At 42.3% G+C, this 24,285-nt stretch overlaps 1 protein-coding gene across 2 annotated transcripts in view; it reads left to right on the top strand.

The window, feature by feature from the left end:
- The window catches only part of sfswap (splicing factor SWAP), a 43,369-nt gene extending 21,742 nt beyond the window's left edge, over positions 1-21,627 (top strand). For both annotated transcript variants that reach the window (XM_034546414.1, XM_034546415.1), the window contains exons 14-19: positions 2,014-2,210; positions 7,575-8,074; positions 8,980-9,111; positions 9,500-9,640; positions 15,303-15,375; positions 20,904-21,627. In XM_034546414.1, coding sequence (XP_034402305.1) covers positions 2,014-2,210; positions 7,575-8,074; positions 8,980-9,111; positions 9,500-9,640; positions 15,303-15,375; positions 20,904-20,969 — 1,109 coding nt within the window. In that variant the 3' untranslated portion in view covers positions 20,970-21,627. The remainder of the gene's footprint in view (positions 1-2,013; positions 2,211-7,574; positions 8,075-8,979; positions 9,112-9,499; positions 9,641-15,302; positions 15,376-20,903) is intronic.
- The last annotated feature ends 2,658 nt before the right edge of the window (positions 21,628-24,285 follow it).

The following is a 24,285-nucleotide window of genomic DNA, read 5'->3' on the forward strand; positions in this document are numbered from 1 at the left end:
TGCAGAGACACGCGTTGAGGTGGCGGGCCTCTCTTGAGTTGTTGTCATATTGCAGTGTAGGTCTTTAAGAATGAAGATTTCAGCGTTTCATACGATCACGAAGGATGGAGCAAAATGGTATAGAATCTCCCTGAGACCAGAATAACACCTTATTTCTACTACATGTTTTGGTATTTTCAGTAACAGAATGCGGTTACTTGTTTTCGGGTCCTAACCGCTGGATCATGTGTTCCGTTACTCCCCAAGCATGCTGACTGGTCCCGTTTGGGTTCAGTGGAACAATCTCCGAGAGTAATGTTCTCTCTCTGAGCTGACAGACAGCCAGAGAAAGAGGCTGGCAAAGCCTAATAAATAGCTGACTGAATTGGCTTTGCTGTGAGGCAAAGTGGCTGTCACTCAGCAGGCCGAACTTGATCCCATAGCAGGAGAATCAGTGGCAGACAGCAGAACGCTAATCTGTAGTGATGGTCTGGAAAGCAGCCATAGATAAGTACATGAATCGTTCAAGTTTCTGCAAACATGTCCCAGTGTATATATTTCATAGTGGTGATGGGAGATGGAAAATACCAGTATATCTTAAATCAATGTGAGAATATGTTCAGGGATGTTGTTTGATATGCTGCAATTATAGATACTTTCAGTAGTGAAGATAGTCTCTGTGATCATTGAGGAGTTCACAGCAACTATCATTGGATGCCGTGTGGAGCATTTAGGAGCTAAAGAGCCTGATATGTTGGTTGAGACCAAAATAGAGCTAAAAGGGGAATGACTGACACACCATGAACAACTTGTTTTTGCTGCCTCCACTTGGCTAAATTGCTGGTTTAACTAAGGATGTTTCATTGTCAATGTATCAATTACTTTTTGGATCCATTGCTTATTTGTTAATTTGTTGTCAATAATGCAAACATCTGCAAATTTCCACAAATAAGAAGCTGGAACCAGAGAATGTTTGGCATTTTGCTTGATCATTTACTTAAATGATCAATCCGTTATCAAAATTGTTGTGAATTAATTAATTTCTTTGTTCATCAGTTAATCACCACATTTTTTGAGCACTGTACTGGAGGAAAAAAAGAAAGATTTCCCTCTACAATAAAGTGAGAGTGAGATTAGTCTATAAATACAGCAGTCAGACTCAGCCTGGCCAGCACGGTATGTTGCGTCACTGTCTGGGGTACGGGGGGGATTGTGCTCAAACTTTGCTGTTTCCACTATACTCAAATATGATTGGCCTCGGCAGCTACTCTGTTTAACCCTGAAGAGATAGCTGTAGACCCGACGATTGCATAACTTCAACAACTTGTTTTCCGCAAGCATTTCCTTTTTATACGTCTTGTCTTGTCCCTGTCGCACTCATCCTTTTGCTCACTGTGACTCATCTCATTCTTGCGCTCTCTTTACTTATCTATCCCCCACCCGTCTCTGTCACTTCATCTCCTTTCCTCATCTTTCAAAACCATGCAATTTTTTTTCATCCCCCCCAATTTCACTCAGATGTCTGTCTCTTCTTCCCCACCCACATCTTCCCTCCTACTTTGCTTTTTCTGTATAAACCTTGCGTTGCACAAAAATACCCACCATGTAGTGAGGCCTTTTAATTTAAAGCACAAACGCTTGCATTTTTCTCTTGAGGGAGTTTTCATCTGCTGTGCATTGACAATGACATCATCTTAGTGAGATTACTTTGTTCACATCCTTTCTTTATTGTCTTTCACTTTTCTATCCGTCTCTATATTTTCTTGTTTCCTACACTATTAAAATGCATGTGTTCCTCTCTCTCCCCGTGTTTTCTCCCTCTTCTCTCTCGGTTTGAGTTATTTGCCTTCCAAAGACCATTTATGTGGGGTCAGAAGGAGCAGATCATAATCACTCTTCACAGCCACTCTGTCTTTTCAATCATTTCCTCCTCCCTCATAAGACTATAATAGTATCTGGCTGCGGTACAAACAGACAAGGACCATCTCTCACCTGTTTTTACCCCCCCCCCCCCCCCCCCCCCCCCCCCCTTAGCCAAGCAGAAACTGGAGGACCGTCTGGCCGCTGCAGCCAGGGAGAAGCTGGCCCAGGCGTCTAAGGAGTCCAAGGAGAAACAGCTACAGGCGGAGAGGAAGAGGAAGGCAGCGCTCTTCCTACAGACCCTTCGCAGCCCTTTCGCTGGGGAGCCTGAGGCCAAGAGGGCTGGGCTGGACTCGGCTGCACAGCTTGAGGTGGGTGAATGGTTTATGACCTTTGATCAGCCTTTTGCCACGGGTTTATGTGCCAATCGTTTTGAAACGAGAAGCTTAATCCTATCATTTTCGCTCAAATCATGACACAATCCCGAGTGGTTGGTTCTGAAAGTCCCAAGTGTCATTTCAAGTCACATGTGGATCAGGCACTTGGTGTCATATTGCATAACCTTCAGAGCTACAACAGTATAAACAAAGTAGTGCTATGGAGAATGTATGCATTTAATTACTGTAGCTCCCTATTACTCTCTCATGCCTGCAATCATTTTAAATTCATCTATCTGTTGGCAAGATGCAATATTCAGCAGTTGGTAACATGGCTGACTCGAGTTATACTGATGAATCACGACCTAGGGAGGGTGTGACTTCACACTGTACACATTTCTTGGCCCCTCATGCAACGAGTGACATACGTATACACTTCTCTGTATTTTAAAGAGTTGTTTTCCACCTGGCCAATGTAACATGTTGTAACATTGTTTTTATTTCCATTAGTACAATTTAAGAGCTCTACTGTATGTGATGCTGAGAAAATGGCAAAGTGCTTCATGTTTGATTGCAGTTTGGGATCTCATGTCAAGGGTTGAACCATGTTGGGCCTCTAAAATCCCAAAGGTCATGCCAAGGGAGACGTGCCGGCCAGGTGTCACACTTGTCCATCTGAAATCAGGGCAAATAGGGTGCTGCGAGTCACTTGAGTCCGGTAACTGCAACAAGTTGCCGTCAGAATTCAAATAGAAGTCGTCTATGATGTCAGGGGAAAAGTACTGTGTCCAATAATTGCCTATTGGCCCAGTGGCAGTGGATAGAGAAGCACACATTTGTCAGTACAATGGAGCCTGCCTCATCAAATTGTTAATGTCCACAGCCCTGGCTAGACACATACACCCTGAGGTCAGTGGCAAATTTGAGCTGGCTCTGCTTTTTCTTTTTAGCCTCTTATTTTTTGAACTGCAGTCAAGTCTTTGGTCATAGAAGAGGTTCAGTAAATATAAAATTACATTTAGTACAGCTGGCTTAGTAGCCCATACGAAAACAGCCCCGGTCTGTATGCCTGTTGATACCAGATGGCATATTGTGTTTTCTTTTCTATGATGGTTCATTATGTGCAAATGAAGTTGCAGGAACCTACAGCTGTTAGGAGCTGTGTTTGGCTGTATTGATGGCAGTTTGTAACCATGCAAAAAATCATTATGGGATGAATGTCTGGTTGTTGAGGGACTATCTTTGTGTACATCCGTCACATATATTGTTAAAAGGCATACATTGAAAGGTCACATTTCTCCAGGAGATGAAGTACATCACGTATTGTTATTGAGCTGAATCTCCAAAGACGGAGCAGCTTTAAGCCTGGACTGTGACAGCAATTCCAATCAATCAAAAAGGTGGGATTTGTATCCTGAATAAGTTAATCACTACGCAGCTGTTCACTCTCAACAAGAAGCCTAGTTTATTTTCCTCCTTGGCTCATAATGTCCTGTTTTAAATAAAAGATTGAGGGTTGAAACTTTCCCAGGATCTAGTGAGCTTGTTTTGTCATCTTTGTTGGAGCCATGAGTTTATTTTTCCTGATGGTTTCATCCCATAGGATTCAGTGTGTTTGTGTAAGTATTCTTAATGCCTTACTGTTGTATGATTTTATTTATATACACAACACACTTGTGGAGTGGGCACTTGGGAAAGCTGGTAAACTAACATGTAGCAATACAGAAGGTAGAGGAATTGAAATTGTATGTGAAAAGTGAAGTGACAATTATTTTTTATTTTGTTTTGACGTGATTTAACTAGGGTTCAAGCAAATACATTTTTAGTATTCCAATATATTTTCATATCGTCTGAAAGTGCATGCAATGGTGCAGCCCTGTGTCATATTAAACACAGACAAAGAAAGGCAAGAATACTTTAGCGTTAATCCGACTCGGCGGTGGTCATCTGATGTGTAGATGTCCTGTCCACTTGATGGAGGCTTCATTTCAGCTCCTTGTGTGAGCTCAACTGAAGCGTGGTGAACTGGCCTGTTGCCGGTTGGGCCAGGTGGCAGTTGGCAGGCTGCTGTCAATGTTGCGCCAGCTCTGTGACTCTTTTCCAGATGTTCTCTGACCGCTGCGGTCTCCATCCGAGCTCATGTACCCTGAAGGAACTTCTAACATCCAGGATGGATGGGCAGCTGGAGATTGTGAGCTTGTGTTGGTTGGTGGTCAGTCTACAACGTGCTGTATGTCTTAAAAGTCTTCATAGGTTGTTGTTGTTTTTTGAGGGGGGTTCTATCTAATCAACATTTGTTATTGGTAAGCATTGGACATATTAAAAAGAGATTTTCTAGCTGAAGCGATTGGAGTGCATTATGTGCTGGGACGGTAAAGGGGAACGCAACATGGGGAATGACATTACAAGGTTACTTTTCTTCTATTTTTATCCCTTGATTCTATCAGCTGGCACACGGATGTGTAATGATGTGTTAATCATTGATCCGCACTTTGAAGAGATCACAATGGCTTTAAGGTCATGAGCCATAACTTCTAGTTGTGGCGAATATTCTGGCTTTGATGCTGTATTTTAGAAAGCCGGAGAACATGCTGGTTTAATATTGTGTGTGTGTGTGTGTGTGTGTGTGTGTGTGTGTGTGTGTGTGTGTGTGTGTGTGTTTGTGTGTGTTATACATTGCGTAATGATTTACTGTGTGTATTGTTTATTTTTGGTCAAATTGAACTTTGATGGTTACTGTACCGCCAACATGCATGCCGCGCACACAGTGGCAGCCGTGGTACACAGTACAGTCACAAACACACACACACACGCCCACACTGTCGACATGACGTGTGTGTAAGTTCCTCAGCATGAGTGAAAGAGACATAAGCCATTTGTAAATCCTGTAAGTCCAAAATAATTAGTGGAGGAACAACCTTAAACACATTTGAAACAACTGACTTTTTTTTTTAACGTACAATTTAATTAAGAAAAGTAACAAAATGTGTGTGCATGCATACAATTTTAGTTACAGAAAGAAAGAAAATCCCAAATCGGAATCGGTAGGTCAGACTTGTAAGTAGAACGTGGTGAATGAGCTTTACAGGCCGAGATTCTGCGTTTGTAAGTCACTCTTTTAGGGATGTGTTTTTGAACATCAGCTGTCTCTTGGTCAGTGACTACAATGACTAAGTAACGTCTACTTTGAAATGCTGACATTGGTAATATGCATAAAGCTTGTGTTTCAGTACTGTTGTTGCCGTATGGAATAATCCGGTTATGACAAGGAAGGGTAATGGGTGGAAATAGAAAAGCCAATACCTCCAGTTCTGCTGGATCAATTTTTATTTCAATAACTCAACAAAGCGCTCTGGCATTGCTGGCTTCATCGCACTATTAACGTGGAGATTGTTTTTGTCAGGCAAAGATGACTAACATAAATGTTTCTCTTGTGTTTATTCAGACATGACAGAACTGTCGCTTAGAACACAGATGATTTGGAGAATAATGACATGAAGGAATACAAGCGTTCTGAGCCATCACTGATAGATTTTAAAACGTATGCAATCGAAGCCTTTGATTATTGACCATTGTGAACATGAGGGAGGCTAGCCTGCTCCTCACACTGAAGTTCCTCAAACATTCTTCCCACCAATTTCCGTATTAATTAGTTAGCGATGTTCTGCTGCCCAGCCTATTCTTGATGTCATCATGTCAGACACTGCACAATCGAATAAAAAAAATATGTTGTTTCTTCGTATTTGATTATGTGCCGTTTATAAAATACAGAGAGGCAGTGCTGGTCTGATAATTATTGGGACTACGAGCAGTTTTTGTGTGTGGAGACTAATTTAACGTAAAAAAGTGTATCTTTCACTTTATGTACATGGATTTTATTTTCTCTGAGCCTGGGAGATAATAATGAAGTGATATATTTAGTACTGTGATTTGAATCAAGCCAACATATATATATATATATATATATATATATATATATATATATATATATATATATATATATGTGTGTGTATGTTAAACTCTCTCTGTGAATTGTTTTAGCTTGTGCTGGTGTAGTTTCTTTATTAATCTTATGGCATTCAGTTCAGACCTGTGCTTTGTGGAAAGTAAGTAACACGAAGCGTAGCCGAGTCCGACCTTTACTGTCCGAACTTTCCTATCTTGCCAGAGCAGTCGTGAGAGGGCAGACATTTTCTCATTCTGGTATTGGGATAAGCTTCCCAATATGTCGGTCCTAATTTTAAACCAAACCTTGCTTCCTATCATTTCATTATCTCTCCCTTAGCCCAAGCACCAGATAGTGGGCAAATAGAAAGGTGTAATAAATAGTCTACCTCTTGCCTGCCTGTTTATAGATACGTATTGATCGTCTGTTGTGAGCACTCTCTCTTTGTGTCTTTCCTGCCTGTACCTCTTTACCACATTTGCTTCCTGCTTTCATCTTCTTTCATCATCATCATTTCCCTCTCTACTTCCTTCTGTCTCTCCCTGTCTCTCTTGCTATGCTCCACCCCTTTCTTACCAATTTTAGCAGATGGGTAGGAGGTGGGGTGATTGAATTTGAGAGGGCCTAGATTAATTTCCTTGCTGTCTTCCATATTCATCACTTATCACTTGGGTAGTCCCTCCATTTCCGGGAATGTTAACACATAAAATGTGCCATTTGATCTTTTTCTTGATCTAATTGGCCTTTAGGTACCATGAAATCATACATATGTAACAAGGGTAACCCCAGGAGCAATCTAAGACCAAAGATAAAATCTGACCTTGAAGGATTTACTGTCGTGTTTAATCCACTGATGGCCTGAAGCCGTCTTTTCAGTGGGAATCCAGCAGCAGGTCAATCTCACATGAGCAGACGGACCCACATTGGAGTAATTAGAGGCACTTTGCAGCTGACGGTTGTAACTCAGCATGTAGCCAGAGGGCTGCACTTGGTTGTGTAACTCACACATTTTAATCAGCTGAGTAAGGATTTCTTTTTTTTATGCAAGAATATAAGCAATCATTTCTCAGAGTAAGGAACTGTGACTTTGCCTCAGCCAGCTGGTTATGATCCTATTCATGCCCCTTTTAGTGCATCTAGTTTTTTTTTTTTGTGGGTATATCCTTATTATTACATTATACCACCACCTTCTTTTGTTGTAGCTACATCAATACTGCTCAATAGAGAGATCAATCATTTGGGAATTCATACAATTTCCCTAATGATAAAGAGGGAGACTGAGTGACTGTTTAATATAATCAATACCTTGCCAATTAAAAAGAAAAGGTCCAGTGTCCTAATGTTTCGGTTCCAACAATGCCTTCACTGACGTCTTTGCTCTCGCTCCTCTTCTTTCTACATTTTGCTTCTAGATGCAAGAAGCCCTCTCGGTCCTGTCTGACCCTCCTCATGTGTCGTCTGCACCACCTGCGCATCCTCAGGATCAAAGACCGGCCGTGGAGAACAAAGGAGCCCATCGGAGCAGGGAGCCTCCGTCCTCCTCATCCTCCCACACGACCTCCAGAGGAGCAGCGCGAGATCGAGACCGCGACCGAGACAAAGACAGAGATCGAGACAGAGACAGAGATCGAGACAGAGACAGAGAGCGAGAGAGAGAGAGAGACAGAGAGCGAGAGAGAGACAGAGAGCGAGAGAGAGAGAGGGATAGAGAGAGAGACAGGGAAAGAGAGAGAGACAGGGAAAGAGAGAGAGAGAAAGAAAGAGAAAGAGACAGGGTTAGAGACAGAGACAGGCACAAAGGGAGGGACAAAGACAAAAAGAAGAAAAAACACAAGAGGAGGTCGAGATCGCGGTCAAAGTCGAAGAGCAAACACGCCCTTCCCAGTGCCTACAGGAGATCCCGCAGGACTCGGTAAGACCACCAGTGGCAGGACTGGGAATCTCTAAGAATCAAACCATTACATTTGATCTTTATTCAAAGTGGTGTGCACATAAATATTCTTTGACTGTATGACTGTCACTTTTCCGATTTAGCAAGATAAATGAGTCTTTTTGGACAAAAGACTGATGATTGGTGCAACTGCTGTATAAGACATTTAATGTGACAGACTGAGAAGTGATTGAACAACCTGTGTTCAGAGGCATAGGGAAGAGAACAGAATTTACGACAAAGAACATGTGAATTAAGAATGAACTAAAGGTTGATGTCACGTGATCAAAGGCCAATATTGACCAGCCAGCACAAGCTGACATTAACCCTGCTGTTCTTTCCTTTTCGGCTTTGTTTTTAGAAAAAGGGGTACTAGCCAGTAGAGCATTTTAATCTATTGCAAAGAAATCTGAGAAGGGAATTTATCTCATATATATACATATAGTACATAAATATGTAATACTGTTTTCTTTTCGGACTAGTTTAGAAAAACTGTATTTACATATTTAGTCCATGATGTATATTAAAGTAAATTCACAGAATTGTGAAATGTGTTTTTGTTGCACTGCATTGAGACTGTATTGCCTGACCGTGAATTGGGCCCCATCCACCTCGACCAGTAGTCTAATGGAATCATTGCAAACCATCCTCTGGCTATTCCTAGTTTTAAGTTCCTTAAAAAAAAACACCCGGATAGCTTGCTTTATTTCTTCCTCTTGCACATTACCTCGGTCGTTGTCTTATTGCCTTCTTTTCACCTACCTATTCACTTCATCTATTTGTGTTCTTCATTTCAAATGCAGCAGCTCATCCGCTAAAGGCTCCGTCTTGTGTAACTCAACGTCTTGTCCTCCTCTTCTACTTTCTTTGTCCTCCTGTCGGGCCAGATCCCGCTCGCACTCCCCGGGGAGAAAGGACAGGAGGGGCCCCTCAACCGAGAGGAGACGTGACGAGAGAGAGCGGGAGCGCTATCATCCCAGCAGCAGCGCCAGCCTGCCCCGGGGGCATTCGAGATCCAGGTAAACCAAACAGCAGATGTCATGAGTCTGCATTGAGAGAGAAAATTATGGGTCTCTTACATAGAGCTGTGTTGACTTTATCACTGAAAGCATTGATTATCACACCCGTCAAGGCAGAGAGGCGCTATGACTCCCACAATACAGTAATGTGTGTGTGTATGTGTGTGTGTGTGTGTGTTATACATTGAGTAATGTTTTAAATTGTGTCCGTAGACTACTTAATCCCCAAATGACCGCTGATGGAAACTGCGATGGACAGATTGTCCTTGCATGACTTACACGAGCACCGTTTTCAGACAGTATTCCACGCCCCTGATAAATTGTGTACTGTATGGTGTCACTGCTTGAATCTGCAATGTTTCAGTTCCTTCTCACATTTGTCTCCAAGGTCCCCTCCTGAAAAAAGAAGGGGCTTCTTGTCATCTTCAGGACAGATGCAAATTGTGGGTTCCTCTCTCTCCCCATATTCTTCACCCGGCAGAGTTTTGTCCCCATCAGCTAGCCCCGCCTCCAGCCTGACCCACTCCAGGTAACTCTCTACACACGCCTGTCAATCAACTGATTCTTTTTTTTATATAACTGAATGTCTCTTCACTAAAGAAACGAAAAGCCTCAGCCTTTTAGCATGACATGAAGTACGTAGCCATTAGAGTTAGGACCATTTTAAGATATTCTTAAAACAAGTGACCTGTAAAACGTAAGTAAGCTAGAGCTTTTAAAACATTAGATTGATTAGCGTCATTTCAACTGGAAACATCGATAGTCGCCATCAAGACATGAGAAGCCTACTTTTATCTTCCCCCGACTGAAATCCAGCACCAATTCTTTCAAGGAATGAAAAGAGGAGGATAGGATGGAGGGGGGATTTTGAGTGGTAAATCTGCCACCTCCATTGAACACCATGTTGCTGCTTTGCAGAATGGAATCTTCATCATTTTGCTTCAGAATGATGAATATTTGTATTCTTCATCTCGATGTATTGGGCCATCATAGGTTGGCAGTATTATCCCAAAAGATGTCTTGAATACAACTAATACATCAGAACACATATATGGGTACCTCACAAAACACCACGCCCCTTTTTAAGGGATAAAAAACCTTAAAAGGATCTTAAAATAAATAAATAAACGCTTATCGCCGTCATGCCACTTTACTCTTTCCAAGTTGAACACCAAGGCCGGATATTGCCTATCGAGGCATCGATACATATTTTTGTCACCCAATAGGGAGCGCGGTCTTGTGGATGACGCAATTCTGGTCTGGTCTATGGTTTGGAGCCATAAAGCCCTTCTTCTATATCTTTTGTAGGAAATGGCAGGGGAACAAATTGAAGATCATCGTCTTTGGAATGATTCTTGCTGAAAACCAACGACACAGCGACTCCACATCATAGCGTTATAAATTCATACCATTCTGTTTAAAGTAGAACTTTGGAGACATGGTCACCTCCCGCAAACGCCGTCTACGAAGGACGTGGGATGGTTTCCCCCTCCTGGCGTGGTGATCAGAGCCCATGACATATTTTATACTGGCTTTGAAAATCTAGTGGGTAAAACAAAGTTCGTCCAAGGAATTCTATATCCAGCATCGAACAACGCGGTGAGACTGGCTGAGAGCCAACATCTTTCAGCTTCAAGGTCGTAAGGCACAAAGGTTCTCACGGCAGCGGACGCAATCCCCTCTGAGATCTCGGGGTTATTGCTTTGCTAGTACAACAAAGAGACAATTAAAGCTGCATACATTAATTTAGGAATATTAGAGGGAAATATGTCGTGCTCTATGGGCTGCAAAATTAACATGAGGCTAAATCACTTCCCGTCCCTCTTTGTTCCCAAACAAAACATATGGCCACTGTACTACGGGAGCTGAGGGAAGGCAAACGAAGCACCAACAAATACAAATTCAGAGGTCACCGTTTAAACTTTACAGGTGAAACGGCACTGAATTTTACTGAATATTAGGTGTAATTTGTTCTTTTTGATTCAAATTTGTACCTAATCCAGCAGCATACTTTCAAGAATGGAGCCGCGTGCGGAGAGTTTTTGTTCAGTGCGGAAAGGTCGGTCAACAGAGGTGGTGATTAGCGGGATGAAGTCGTGTTCGACATCAATCTAGCACAGAGCAGAAGAAAGCTGGCTTGTTAACGGACACAGAAATGCTGCCCTGCACGTCGCATCGGGTCATATCGCCTCAAATGTTAAATCATGCAGCGCGCACATCTTTTTTACGGGCTGAAGCCGTCGGTGTCAGATGTCACATTGGAAATGCATATCATTGAAATCAAATATGCCATGTATTAGGTGGTGGAGCCTCAGACCATCCATAGAAACGAGATACTTTAATTTCCTCGTTTAATCTGTGTGGTTCTGTGTCTGAATCCCGTCGCTTTCTCTGCATAACAGTTTATTTGTTCGGTGTCCCCTCCTGTTGGAGTTAAGGAAATATTTTCACTACCGCAGAATGTCAGGTTGGATCCATGGTTTGCGTTCACTTTATAACGTTTGCATGCTCAAGATTCTTAGCGCGATTAGCAGTCTTATGTTCTGCAATCCTCAGTTTTAGAGCCTGTTTGGTTTGGCCGACATGGAACCAGTCTACATTTAAGTGTATAGATAACGTTGAGTGCTGCTGCTGCTGCAGCTTATGATGACTGGACTTTGAGTTTCTTCCCCATGCGTGAGTGCTTAAGCCCCTTTTGCATCAGTGGAGTTCGAGCGGTGAGCAGACCCATAAAAGCTGGTGGGGGCAAATGATATCCAAGTGGACGAGGATAAAGTCAGTAGAGATTTGGAGAATACATCCCTCATAGGCGGATAGCTCTGGTCGGAAGTGCCAATGTTTGAGTATAGTTTGTTTTAACTGCACAGATGCTGGATTGTAAATAGTAAATCATTTTTTTCAAAAGGGAATGTCTATCTGTGGTCATTGCTCTCTGATAAGCTGGCTCTGTATATGTAATAGGGCAGGGGTCACTAATAGATCGGACGCCGATCTATCCGGACCTGTAGATAATAGAGAATTCTTACATTTTGACGGAGCGCCTCTATTTTAACTTTTCTAGCCTTTACGGCACTCGTTCAGACGGCCAGGAAACACACCGCCCAATTCCATGCGTTGTAAATTACATAACGTGATGCTACTCGGCCAATCAAATGTGTGTATCACAATAAACTTCCCAACTTAGGGTACATCCCAGGTCTCTTAATTGCATCCCTGTTTCCTCGCGTCTTAGTCCCTCCCACCAGGGGTGCATGGGGAGTCGCAAGGAAACCATGCAAGGAGAGAGGAAACAAGGAAATATGTTTTAAGAAAAATGAGACGTCATTTTCCTCTAAGGCGGCCGCTGATCCAGCTGTTTAACAGCTGGAGAGACTTCTGAAAGAGTTGTTGTGTTCACACATGATCAGTGTACTTCTATAATACAGACACAGTTATCATCACCGCCACATTAGAGAAGCGTTCTCTCTGTAGCCCGTTTCCTGTTAAACAAACTGCATTGTCTATTTATATCCAGTGTGTGGTATTTCTACATTTGTCTTATTTATTAATTCAATTCTGATTGTGACGTCATTATTAAATAACCCAGAATATGTTTTAGGTTTCTCTTGAACACTGGGCTCAATTTATTAGGCTCAGTGTTTCGGGGAAATTGAAATTGCATAACTCATGAAACCCGGCGCTCCGGAATGATCAGCTTCACGTGACTGAATGGAAATGATAATGAATGATGTTAAAAGTGCTTCATCTCTCAGAATTTCATCCTCGCTCGTGGCTCCTCGGAGAGAAAATGACAATTAAGAGACTTGGGATGTACTCGGGGAAGACGGGTCCAGAAACGAAGTAGTCGGAGAATGATAAGCCAGTCAGAAGTTATTTCACATGGCGTTCTCCAAAAAGAGAGAACTGTGGACAGCGAGAGCTTTTAACCAGACTCTGAAATGTTAATTCTTCCTACGGGCAGTTCAAAACCAGTATGTCTCATATGTTCAGAGACCGTGACGATTATTACATGCGCCGCTGTGAAGTTCCACTACGAGACCAAGCACAACTCTTTTGAGCAAATGTACCCTCTCGCATACAAAATGATTTAAGAGCCCAATATGATCAGAATCCCAACGCATTACTGCACTGCCCAACAATGCTGTAAACAGAGAGAATAGAGCTGAAACAAGTGGTCAGCGATAAAGTCCCTGCATATGTATCTTATTAGAAGATGAGATGAATGTAATATCGTGGAATTTTTGGGTGGCATCACTTCACAAATAAATTAACTGAATTTAAAGCTGCAGGGCAAAGACAAAGTGAACATCAAAGAAAGGGAATGTATTTTGCATTTTTCTAAATATCTGTTGTGTCACACGGGAAAAAATCACGAGAACATATTTTTTTATTTTTGGGACAGAGGTTCAATAAATCCCCAATACTAGCCAATATTGGGGATTTATGTATTTTAGACGAGCCATAAAAGGCTTAACAGATTGGATATTTTATGCAAAGAAACAGCCTATTTTGAAAGCACTATAAAATAAAATTGTTGACCTCTTTATTGAGGTCATCTGTCGGGTCATTGTGAAGTAAATCTTTCTAAATCTAAATCTTTATCACTGTATTAAAAGCATGATCTTTCCAGATCACACTTTTGTAAATCACTTCCACACACTGACTGACCACAAAAACGGAAATACTTGGAGGCCAAATCAAAAGCAATATAATAGTGCTGAAATATCCAAGGTTAACTCCTCATTTCTCTTTAAGAGGGACTTATGAGTGTTAAAGAATCTGCAATGGCAGTTTTTGGATGTTATGAAAGATGTCTCCCCAAAAAGTTTCCAAATACAAGCTGTTAGATTTGGAGGTTAGTAAATGTGCAGCAACTACTGAACAGTGTAAATATGTGATTCGTGGAACCCATACTTTTAAATAACTATGATATTTTCCCAAAAAAACATTTATGAATGATGACACTGGAAATATGTTTTCCTTTTACATACATAAAGGCTGTTTTTTGTGCAGGGAGAGTTTGCTTACAACTACGGTTTTTCATAAACCTTAATTTCATGCTTTTTAAAATGCTTTTAAAAACAACATCCCCACATGATGCACGTTGTTCAGGCCAGAATGCTTTTTTTTTAAATAATTGTTTTTTGTTTTTTTCTGAGAGCACAATTATTTGAGTGATTAGTCGTGATAAATAAATAAAAACAGCATTATTCACAGTAAAGTAATTTATTTGGTAAGATGACAGGATGGATTAGAAGATGTGAATCATTGCTGTGGTTATCGTCTTCCTGAAGGGAGATTTACAAATTCATTAAGCGAAGGACGTGCAGGGTCCTGAACTATTAATATTGCTTTCCTCCTCCGTACTGGACTGTCTCTCGGGGTTCTGTATATTATTAATGGCAGTGGGAACTATTCTTGTGAGCTTTTTTTTCTTGCTCCCTGATTTTACGTACTAGGAATTTATACTTTCCACTAGCGTGACTAAACCCTCCTCCAGATTTTTGGCTCGCATCAAAGCTATTTGATATCCCTAAAAGAAACAATCGGCATCGCCTTTGTAAAGACTCTTGAGTGTTCATTAAAATATAAGTTGGTGTCTGAACTCATTCCTAAATATGTAAATATCTACAGTATCCTCTCAGCAGCTTGGCCCCCAGTTGTAATTGATCCGGCTAATATAGGAACTTTCTAACTTTCATTACCCTGAAATATTAAAACGCAGCATTACCTAAAGAGACTAAAGTCTCTGTTCTACATCTGCATCTCATACATAGACAACGTGGAGGAGATGAAAACAGTCCGATAAAGAAAGATTAAAAGCTTTGGACAGACCCAAGAAGTTGAATCTGAGGCCTGCGATCGTGGCACTTTCTCCTTTTTGTCTGCGTCATTATAAACTCCTCTGCGTTTGACATTGTTGTTGTGGTAGTTTGGGCTCTGGGTGGATATTTAAAGTTTTCTTTACAGATCACACGTCACCCCTCTTTTTACCTCTCTGTTGTTTTCCCTCTCCTCTCCCTTCTGCAGCTCTTGATGTCTGTCCAACTTTGAAAATGTCAGAAGATATTATGAATTTTGTATAGCCTCTCCTGTTAACACAATTGTTTTTTGTCTCCTCTATCCCTCTATCCATCTATCCATCTATCCATCTATCTATCTATCTATCCATCTCTCTCTTCTCTTTACAGGGGTGGTTCTCTGGAGAAAGACAAGACAGTGGCCTCATCCATTGTATCCTCCGTTCAGTCCAAAATAACTCAGGTATTGTTCTTTGTTTTCAACCCAAATATGTCCTCTACTGAACTTTACAGCCCACCAAATACAAGTATAGTGCTTTTATGTCTTTCCATCATGCGATGGAGGAAGAGCAGAAAGTGCTGCCTTGTTTTTGTCTCGGACCTTCTTGAAGGGAAATGTTACTGGAATTCTTTTTTTATACCATCTACATCTCCTGTATATGTATACAACACATCAGTGTATTTTATTTATTTATTTATTTATTTATTTTTATATATATATATATATATATATATATATATATATATATATATATATAAATATAATTTCTTTTAATTTTTTTTTTTTTATCTTTGTATTTTTGGAATTGGTCTAGCGGTACAAATTTCTCCCCCTGCATCTTGTAGATTAGTGTACCTATTAGCTGTTACCTGAAGTCATTTTCTAGTGAATTTTAAATGCGATTGACTGAGTTTTTTCAAGCTTGCTGTCTCATCAGCTGGAGTTTTCTCAAGCAGGAGTTTCCGGGGGTTGAAAGGTGTTTCCGGTATTGTGTCTACCTCTAACAGAGTAACATTGGGATCATCACCCATACTCTACCATTTCAACATTCTGACAAACGTTTGCACATCCGCCCCCCTGCACTCCTTCTGGGAGCGTAGCCAAGACTTTCAGAAGAGTGGATGCCAGCGGAGTGACATGCAAAGACAGATACCGTGGCCAACTTGCCCCTGACAACAACAAAAACACAGTCCCTTTGGAAGTGGGATCTCACCTCTCTGTGGAGGACGGAGGCAGAACTAATGTTCCGTATTCCAGCGCTTGTAAATTCAGACAAAAAAAGAGCAGGTTACCACTTCTGCTGAGGTGCTGGAGGTGAAGTTAAATGCGCTCCTCCCAAAATCTATGAATATGTCGACCTCTCCTCTTCACAGACGTCCAACATCCTTTGATTATTGTGAGCAAGAGTTATTTTGTTTGCCTCCTTGGCTGTAGACTGCACTGTTTTTATTTGGCTTTAATCTATATTTTTATAATGTGGAAGAGTTTGCTTGCACTTATGCTCCTACAGAGAATTATTCCTTTGATATGCAGCTTCACACGGCTGTAAAGTGAGTTTCAGCACGTCCCTTCACTGTTTGGGTTGCTGTTATCTGCTCAGCACCAAAGTACAGCTGGACACAGTTAGCAACTAGCTGCTGAGCACAGCGGGGGCTGAAAGACCGTGAATGTTGGACTCGTCATTCATCAGGTGTCCAGAAACACGACTCCACATGGGTGCTCATGTTTCTGTGGAACTGCTGGATGTGTGAATAAGCCACTTTTCTGATAATATGTATCAACTTAAAAGGTAACAATGTCAGTGTTGTGTTCACAACTTGTTTCCGCTGCCCCGCAATTGGCTAACAACTCAGTTATTGCAGGTTTAAGAATATAAAAAGTGGGGACATCATGGTTGGTTGGTAAAATAGACATGGGTGTTTTTTTACTTAAAAGAGTAAAATTAAAGTACATCTGCTCGAGTGCATGAGCAGCGGCAAACAAGCACCAAAACTAACGCGAAGCAACGCTTCAGCACTCGAGGCTCATTAAAGACGGACCACGCGGCCCCATGCGGAGTTAAAGCTCACACCATGGGGTGTCAACCGTAATTAACCTTGATCCGCGTCTCAAGCCATGCCACGTTGGGTCCTTGAATTTGTGGGAATTGTGCCGGTAAAATCATTGAGAGGTCCTTGAATTTGAGAGCGCGGGAACCCTGTGATATGGAATCGGCCGTCGTCGATGGCTCACAGAAGCCACGACCTCCCGTTGAGAGTTAAAGACGGCATCGACACTTCCATCTATAAAAGTACAGTAATCACACTCCAGGCTCTGCATGCAGCCCGTTTCTCACAGTGTGTGCACCGTGCTCGCGACATCTGTGGGTGTGCGATACATTGAATGGGATGGCTCTGTGGAGCTTCGGGCTCCTCATATGGGTGTTAGGAGCGCACGATAAAAAGGATACAGCGGTACAGATATATTAATCAAAGATGTAACATCACACTTTTATATTCTGACCCCACCTTGTTTAAAATAACAATGTGCAACGTGTGAACTGTTTGTCATGTACACTCCCCGTTCGAGAGGGAAAGAATAGGCATGAAGCTGTTCGCTGAATAGATGACAGGAGGGTAAGGAGAGTGTACAGATCACCAGATTAATTTAATCAAATACGTATTTGAGTTATTTTTCTTTCCCCGTAAGACGTTTGTGTCACTGTTCTTTGTTAAATGACCAAAAAAAGGCTCCAAAGTGTTGTCAAGACAATTTTGACTTCAATCAGTTCTCATTAGGACAAATAGTCACGACTGCGCTCTCTTCAATTTAAGTTGTTTTTTCTTTTCTATTTTTGTCTCGCTCGTCTCTCTCCACCAGCACTTAAGTGAAATACTGTGACACACTGTTAATTTGCTTAATTTGGACTGCTGTTGAAAGATGGAGAATCATTCCTCCAGACACATTTCAAAATGCATCTCTTGATTTGACCGAAGCCGTGAATCAATTCCAAGATGAAAGACATGTCGGCAACCGTCTCACGACCTGAACTCTATCTGATCTAATGATGTATATCATGTACATCAGGTTAGAGCACCATCTTTGATTAATACTCCTGAAATGTCACTCATTTAATTTCTACTTGCATGTGATGCAATATTTTTATGTTTTCTGATCCTCATGCAACCTGTGTGCAACTACATGCATTAAAGGTGTGTGTGTGTGTGTGTGTGTGTGTGTGTGTGTTAGTAAGTATTAGCTTGTGGGGTCCAGACACAGGGAGCCCACCCTCCTCCCTCGTGGGGCCCCACACCGTTTTGGATTTAAATGCGCTCAGGCGTGTGTGTGTGTGTGTGTGTGTTAGTAAGTATTAGCTTGTGGGGTCCAGACACAGGGAGCCCACCCTCCTCCCTCGTGGGGCCCCACACCGTTTTGGATTTAAATGCGCTCAGGAGTGTGTGTGTGTGGCACTGAATGTAGAGAGCTTTGCAGTCAAGGCCAGAATCCAAGAAGCAGTGGGACTCGAGTTAATGGAGGTCAATAGAGTGAATGGAGGCAACACTGGTACAACTTGCACAACATTTGGAAAATGTTCTCTCCTCTGGCCGTGAGCCTGTGTGTGTGGGAGAACGTGTCTCAGAGCGACTGTCCGGTGTTCACTCCCCAGATGCACCACGGATACAAACCCACACAGAATTCTCGAGTCTCGGTGCATAAAACGACACATTGAATTTCCTTCCCCCGCGTATTCAAACACAACTTCGTCTCCTTCCTTCATCTCAACGAAGCCGACAGACGCGAGCTCATGAAAACATGCCGTTCGCCGCTGTTGCAACATGCACAGATTCACAACCACTAACTACTTATACCCCATCTGTGATGTTTTACAAACACATGTTGAATAATTCAGCACATCCTCATCTGCCTAATGGTCTCCTCTTCCCCGAGGGCGCCTGGTTGCTATTCGGCCCAACCGGTCTCTCATTCGCCTCCTGTTTGTCTTCTTTTACATTTGTTTTGGGTTTACTCATCTGATGGATGCTTTGTTTCAGACACACTTTGAGACCTGCCTTAGGTATTTTTATTGTTATTATTTTACTTTGAGATGGTCAGGTCTCATCGAGGTTGTGATAAAGGATAAAAAGGAAAGTGGTGGAGAACTTATCCCAGGCAGGGAGAACTCAAGATGTTCAGCTTGCACTTTTATTTTGCAATTACAAGCACATCTGTGAATTGTCTTCTGTGCGAGATGATGTTTTCCAGAGTGCGTTGTTTCTCAGCAATATATTTTGGACTATTACATTTCAAATTCTAAACTCGTATTTATGTTTCATAAACTGTTGGATGATATAAGGAATATTTAGGTCAACATCCCATGCATTCTTTATAGGAATTCTTCTTTGCGAGTGGGCTTTATCTTTATTCAGTGTAATCCAACCAGTCGGCCATCCCCTGTGCGAAAGCTGCAATGCGACTTGTGATCATCTATTAATGTAAAACAATTCCTGCTGCACTTTCATCGGCAGAGACGAGAATCAACCGCGGAGCAACTTCCAGCTTGGCCGTCAATAATTTGGGGCATTTGTTTTGTTTGTCACGTCCCCGTCGCACTTCGTTTGTGTGCGCGTGCTCGGATCCACCGGGGGTTAGAGAGAAAGAGGCCTCTGAGTGATCTGATATGACAGCTCATTCCCTTCGTGATTACAGCTGTTCATTTGTCTCGTCTGTCAGGAGAGCTCAAGGGTGGATCTGTGTCCATGTGCGTATGAATAACTCCCGGGATGCAGATTAACACGTCAATGCGAGCGTTTGACCCCCGGTCGGCCAACTTAACTTTTCCACCTGGAGTGGAATTTGGAATTGTGGCAGTTCCTTACTTGCTACAATCTATGGTGTCATAATTGGCCCAAACTAGCATTTGAATATTCTTCCCGAGAAACACACGGGTTTGAACTATATCGAATACCTTTCACACAATATGCTTTTTTTCCTGCGCTTTGCGTTTCCATTTCTTCTTGTTGCTTTCTTTGAAACGGCTGATCCGTGAAGTTGAGATGTATTTATTCAAATATATTTTTTCAGGCGCTGTTAACAGGCTCCTCTTTTTCTTTACATTTCCGTTCATCAATTTAACGAAACCTATTTAGGTGAAGTTAACATGCTTCTTTTTTTTTTTCTCGTCACTTAAAAAGAAATGTACGCACGCCTTTCATATTGGATTCAATGTTGTCAGTTGTCTACAACTATCACAACAGTACGAACATTCAGCCCCTCATGCGGCTCAAAGGTGTATTGAAGAAGTTCTGCGACCCTAATAAAATCTCTTGCAACCCACCTGTGGGTCCAGGACCCAGTGTTTGGGAATGCCCGACGCGGATCTACATGATACCTCTCCATTTCACTACAAAACCACAAGAAAGGTTGCAGCTGGCCGGAGGGAGATTGTTTGCTGCTTTTTTACTTGTGTATATATATTGTATTTATAACGTCATTTATAGAAAACACGCCTTTTCTGTTTAGAAGTACGAACATCAAAAGAAAGCCAGTTCTACTCACCCAAGTGGTTACAAAGCACACCGCTGATAGGGAGGTGTTTAAGACGTTACATTTCATTTCCAGTTGGAGGAGACGTTGTTCGATTCCCGTCGTGCGGTGCATTCAGTGTGTGTGCCAGGCCCGCCCCCCCCCCCACACACACACACACACACACACACACACACACACAATGGAATATACATTTTCGTTTAAGAAAACCTTTCTGAAGTCATAGTGAGTAGGTCAGATGTTGAAATGGAGGATTAAGCGACTGTAGATATAAGGATTTGGGGAGGAGAGGAGGCATCTAATTCTTAGTGCTTACAGGGTATTATTCGGTACTTAAAATATGTTTTAAGCTGTATTCAGGAATTCCTGATGGCTCGAGGGAGGGAAGCACAGATTAATTCAGAATACAATACTTGTCGATGTGTGGAGACGTACGTTAAACTCATCCCTCTCTTCTCTGTTTTCAGGATCTGATGGCCAAAGTGCGAGCCATGCTTGCCACCTCCAAGACCTTCCAGCCTCCCAATTCCTAAAGAGAGCCGTGCCGGCTCTTCACTTTGACAACATCGGCCAATCAGTGAGCGGCATTCTCCGATTGCCTGGAGATTCGTTTTGGCCTGAATCCGTTTCACCTCCCTGTCTTCATCCTCGATTTAGAATTTGATCTTGATTTGAGCGTTGGCAGATTCAGTTTGATTATTTGATGTCCTCGTCAGTGTTGTGAGCTGAGACATCCGGTGTCACACCTGATCTGAGAAACACAGCTCATCGCCTCAGAGATCATGTCAGCAGCTGGTTAGTTTCAGTGCAAATGTGGAAATAATCCATTTGTTGTTTTGCATCCCGTTTTAAAACTCTACTTTTCTGACAGCTATTCTTGCAGCGTTATGTAAAGCTGCCGGAGGTCTGTATTCTCTCCTTCTATGAAGGGCTGTGTTGTTCCGATGAGCTCGATTCTCTCCTCCCTCATCCACTATTCTCTGCCGTTGTTTCCCCTTTTATTTCCGCCCCCAGCTGTCTTGGCTCTCCAGCACCTCACACATCTGCTTAAGAAGCCCTTTTAATTTTCTCCCCTGTCCCTCAGCTCCAGTGCGTGGCCTTTTACTTCAGTTCCTGGTTTGTACTGTAATGGAATTAAATGCAGAACAACTTTGTAATCCAAACTGTTAATAAACTTTCAATTATGATTTACTTGTGGCCATTCCTCTTCTTTTTTTCAATTTATTTTTTATTTTTACTTTGGGACTTCTTCTGCAAAAAGAAATGTTTTTAAACCAGCTGAAACTATTGAAAGCAAAAGCAACGGCAGTCCTCCTCTTCACCGTCCTTCATTTGAGATGCACTGATAAGATTGAAGAGACGATGTGTCCCGCCCCCAAACCTTCACCTCCATCGACTGTACTGACTTGAGTGTCACAGCAGCGTTGCTGATAAACCAGACAAACATAACTGTTGACCGCTGATATCCTTTAGCTGTCTGTCTGCTGCAGCCGAGACGGCCCTCAAACCATAGTTTGCAGACATGACCTTCATCGTCGCCAATATTCTCATCGTGGCACCTGGACCACAAGCTGTCAGTAAAACTAAGGAGTCTTATCCTTCACAAGTCTTCGAGGTGCTCGAGGTCTACCTCGCGTATGAACCGACGCTGAAAATAGCAAAGAAGGCGCACCAACTGCTCTTTCTAAGGAAAGTCAATATGTTCGAGCCCTCAACATCTTGAACATTAAGACCTGCACCAACAAAGCAAAACGCTGCTTCCAGCCTCAGGCTGTGAGAATGTGGAATATTCTCTCAGCCTGATGAACCTAAACGTCTGTTTCTGTTTTATCATTTCCCTACCCGATATTGACATGTCAGTAACCTACTGGAGCTTACGGGGCTTGTTGGGGGGGTCCTCGTGGTTAGCTCATATAAGCACGCAGGTGGCCTTAGAGTTCAACTTCCTTTGGAGGTCTTGCGCGGCCTGGGGCTTGGAGCCCCCCTGGCAGTCCGGGGTCTGCTGGCTGTGGCCCGGTCCATAATTCAGCTAATGCAGCCCCTGAAATTGTTTCCCTAAATGTGCTCCCACCACAGCACTCAGACTGAACACAGATTTATTTGTCTCCGCTTGCGAGTACAGAGGTTGAACACAACTGCATGAACACCAAATAAGTAATTAATTGAGTTTTGTTTGAGAATATATATCAAAGAGGTTTCAATAGTGGATGGTTTTGTGTATTAGTTGCATCATACTTTGTCTGGCAGGTGGATAAAAAATAATAAACGTGTCAATAAAGAATGCACTAGTGAGTCGAAGCATTTTCTGTTTCTTTATCTACCACAATTCCTACTGATACTACTTCACTCAAAATATGTGGGTTAGCTTGCCAATGCAATTATGCACCGTCTCAAAATAGTAGTTATTAATAACATTGGTAAATAATAAGTCTACAGGAACCGTTTTACCAAAGAATAAATAAAAAGAAGAAAATCGGTCATATGGGGAAATGAGTTGTCGATATTTAGAAAAAGGTCAGGTTACAGGTCCTTGAGGGTCACGAGTCAAGTCTAAGGTCCTAGAATAAATATGTAAACGTGGATGAGGTACTGTACTATGCACCCTGCTCTTCACGGCAATAATAATGTTAATCGAAAATGACAAAATACAACAATTGCATCACATTTGCAACAATTGCCAAATTAAAAAATTGCCGAATGCATGCATGGCCGCTCATGTCACAATGCGCGCCTTCATTGTGTCGCTCCCCGTCCATTCTGCCTCTCTTCAGACCACTGTCCGCCGCACCCCTTGAGTGTCTTTCCTCACCCGTCCACCGCACCCCTTGAGGCATTCCTGTTATTCCGGCTCCTGCTGCTCCCATCGACCCTGCAATCACCTCGTATCCCCTCACCCGAGCCGAGCATCCCCACCCAAACCTCATTTCCTCATCAGCCCTGCAGCACATACACCGGCTCCTTTCCCCCGGTTGTCATTCGTTAGTTTTCTGTGTTTCTGCTTCTGTGCCGCTTACACATGCGTCTGCCTGCTTGTCAACCTACACATGCGTCTGCCTGCTTGTCAACCTACACATGCGTCTGCCTGCTTGTCAACCTACACATGCGTCTGCCTGCTTGTCAACCTACCTGAGTCGGCTTGTGAACCTATTTGTATCTACCACTTGTCATTAAATAATTTAACTGTCCTTATCTACCTTTTGGTTGTTCCCTTGCTGCCTCACACTCACACTCACCTGCCTGTCAGATAGAATGAGCCTGTGAGCATATCCAGCATCAGTAAAGCAAAGGTAGCAGCATAATTGCTAAAACATGCAGACTATAAAGCACGAAAGGAAACGATTAAGGAACTTGTTTTATTTAGTTCATTGATTTTCCTAATACGACCTCGCTCAACAGACCTACTAAACAAGCGGTGGCTACAGTGCTTTCACATCCTTAAAAAACAAAGTGTTCTCTTATACTTATACCAAAGGAGGGGATTGTTTTAAAGTTCTGCAAAAACAGTTTTTTTTTTAAATTTCACCGTTTACACCGTGGCACTGATTTGTGCCACGGTCTTAAAATAATTTCTTAATCAGGTGTTTTCCGCCAGCTGTCATAAACAAAACACCTGCTTCTACTTCGCTGATTTTGGGGCCGTTATGGTGTTCACAACATCCTTGAAACTCTCATCAGATAATGTGCAGCAACAGCTTCCTGCTGTGCGTGACCTAATATTTATTGTATTGTATTGTATTTTTTTTTCAAATGAGACCCCATGGCATCACTTTTAGTTGGTCCTTTATTTCTAAGATTGTGCTTGCATTATCACAGATTAGATCAGTTTAGCACATTTGGGCAAAGACCATG

Source organism: Cyclopterus lumpus, chromosome 12 (genome assembly GCF_009769545.1).
Source record: "Cyclopterus lumpus isolate fCycLum1 chromosome 12, fCycLum1.pri, whole genome shotgun sequence".
NCBI classification, from domain to species: Eukaryota; Metazoa; Chordata; class Actinopteri; order Perciformes; family Cyclopteridae; genus Cyclopterus; species Cyclopterus lumpus.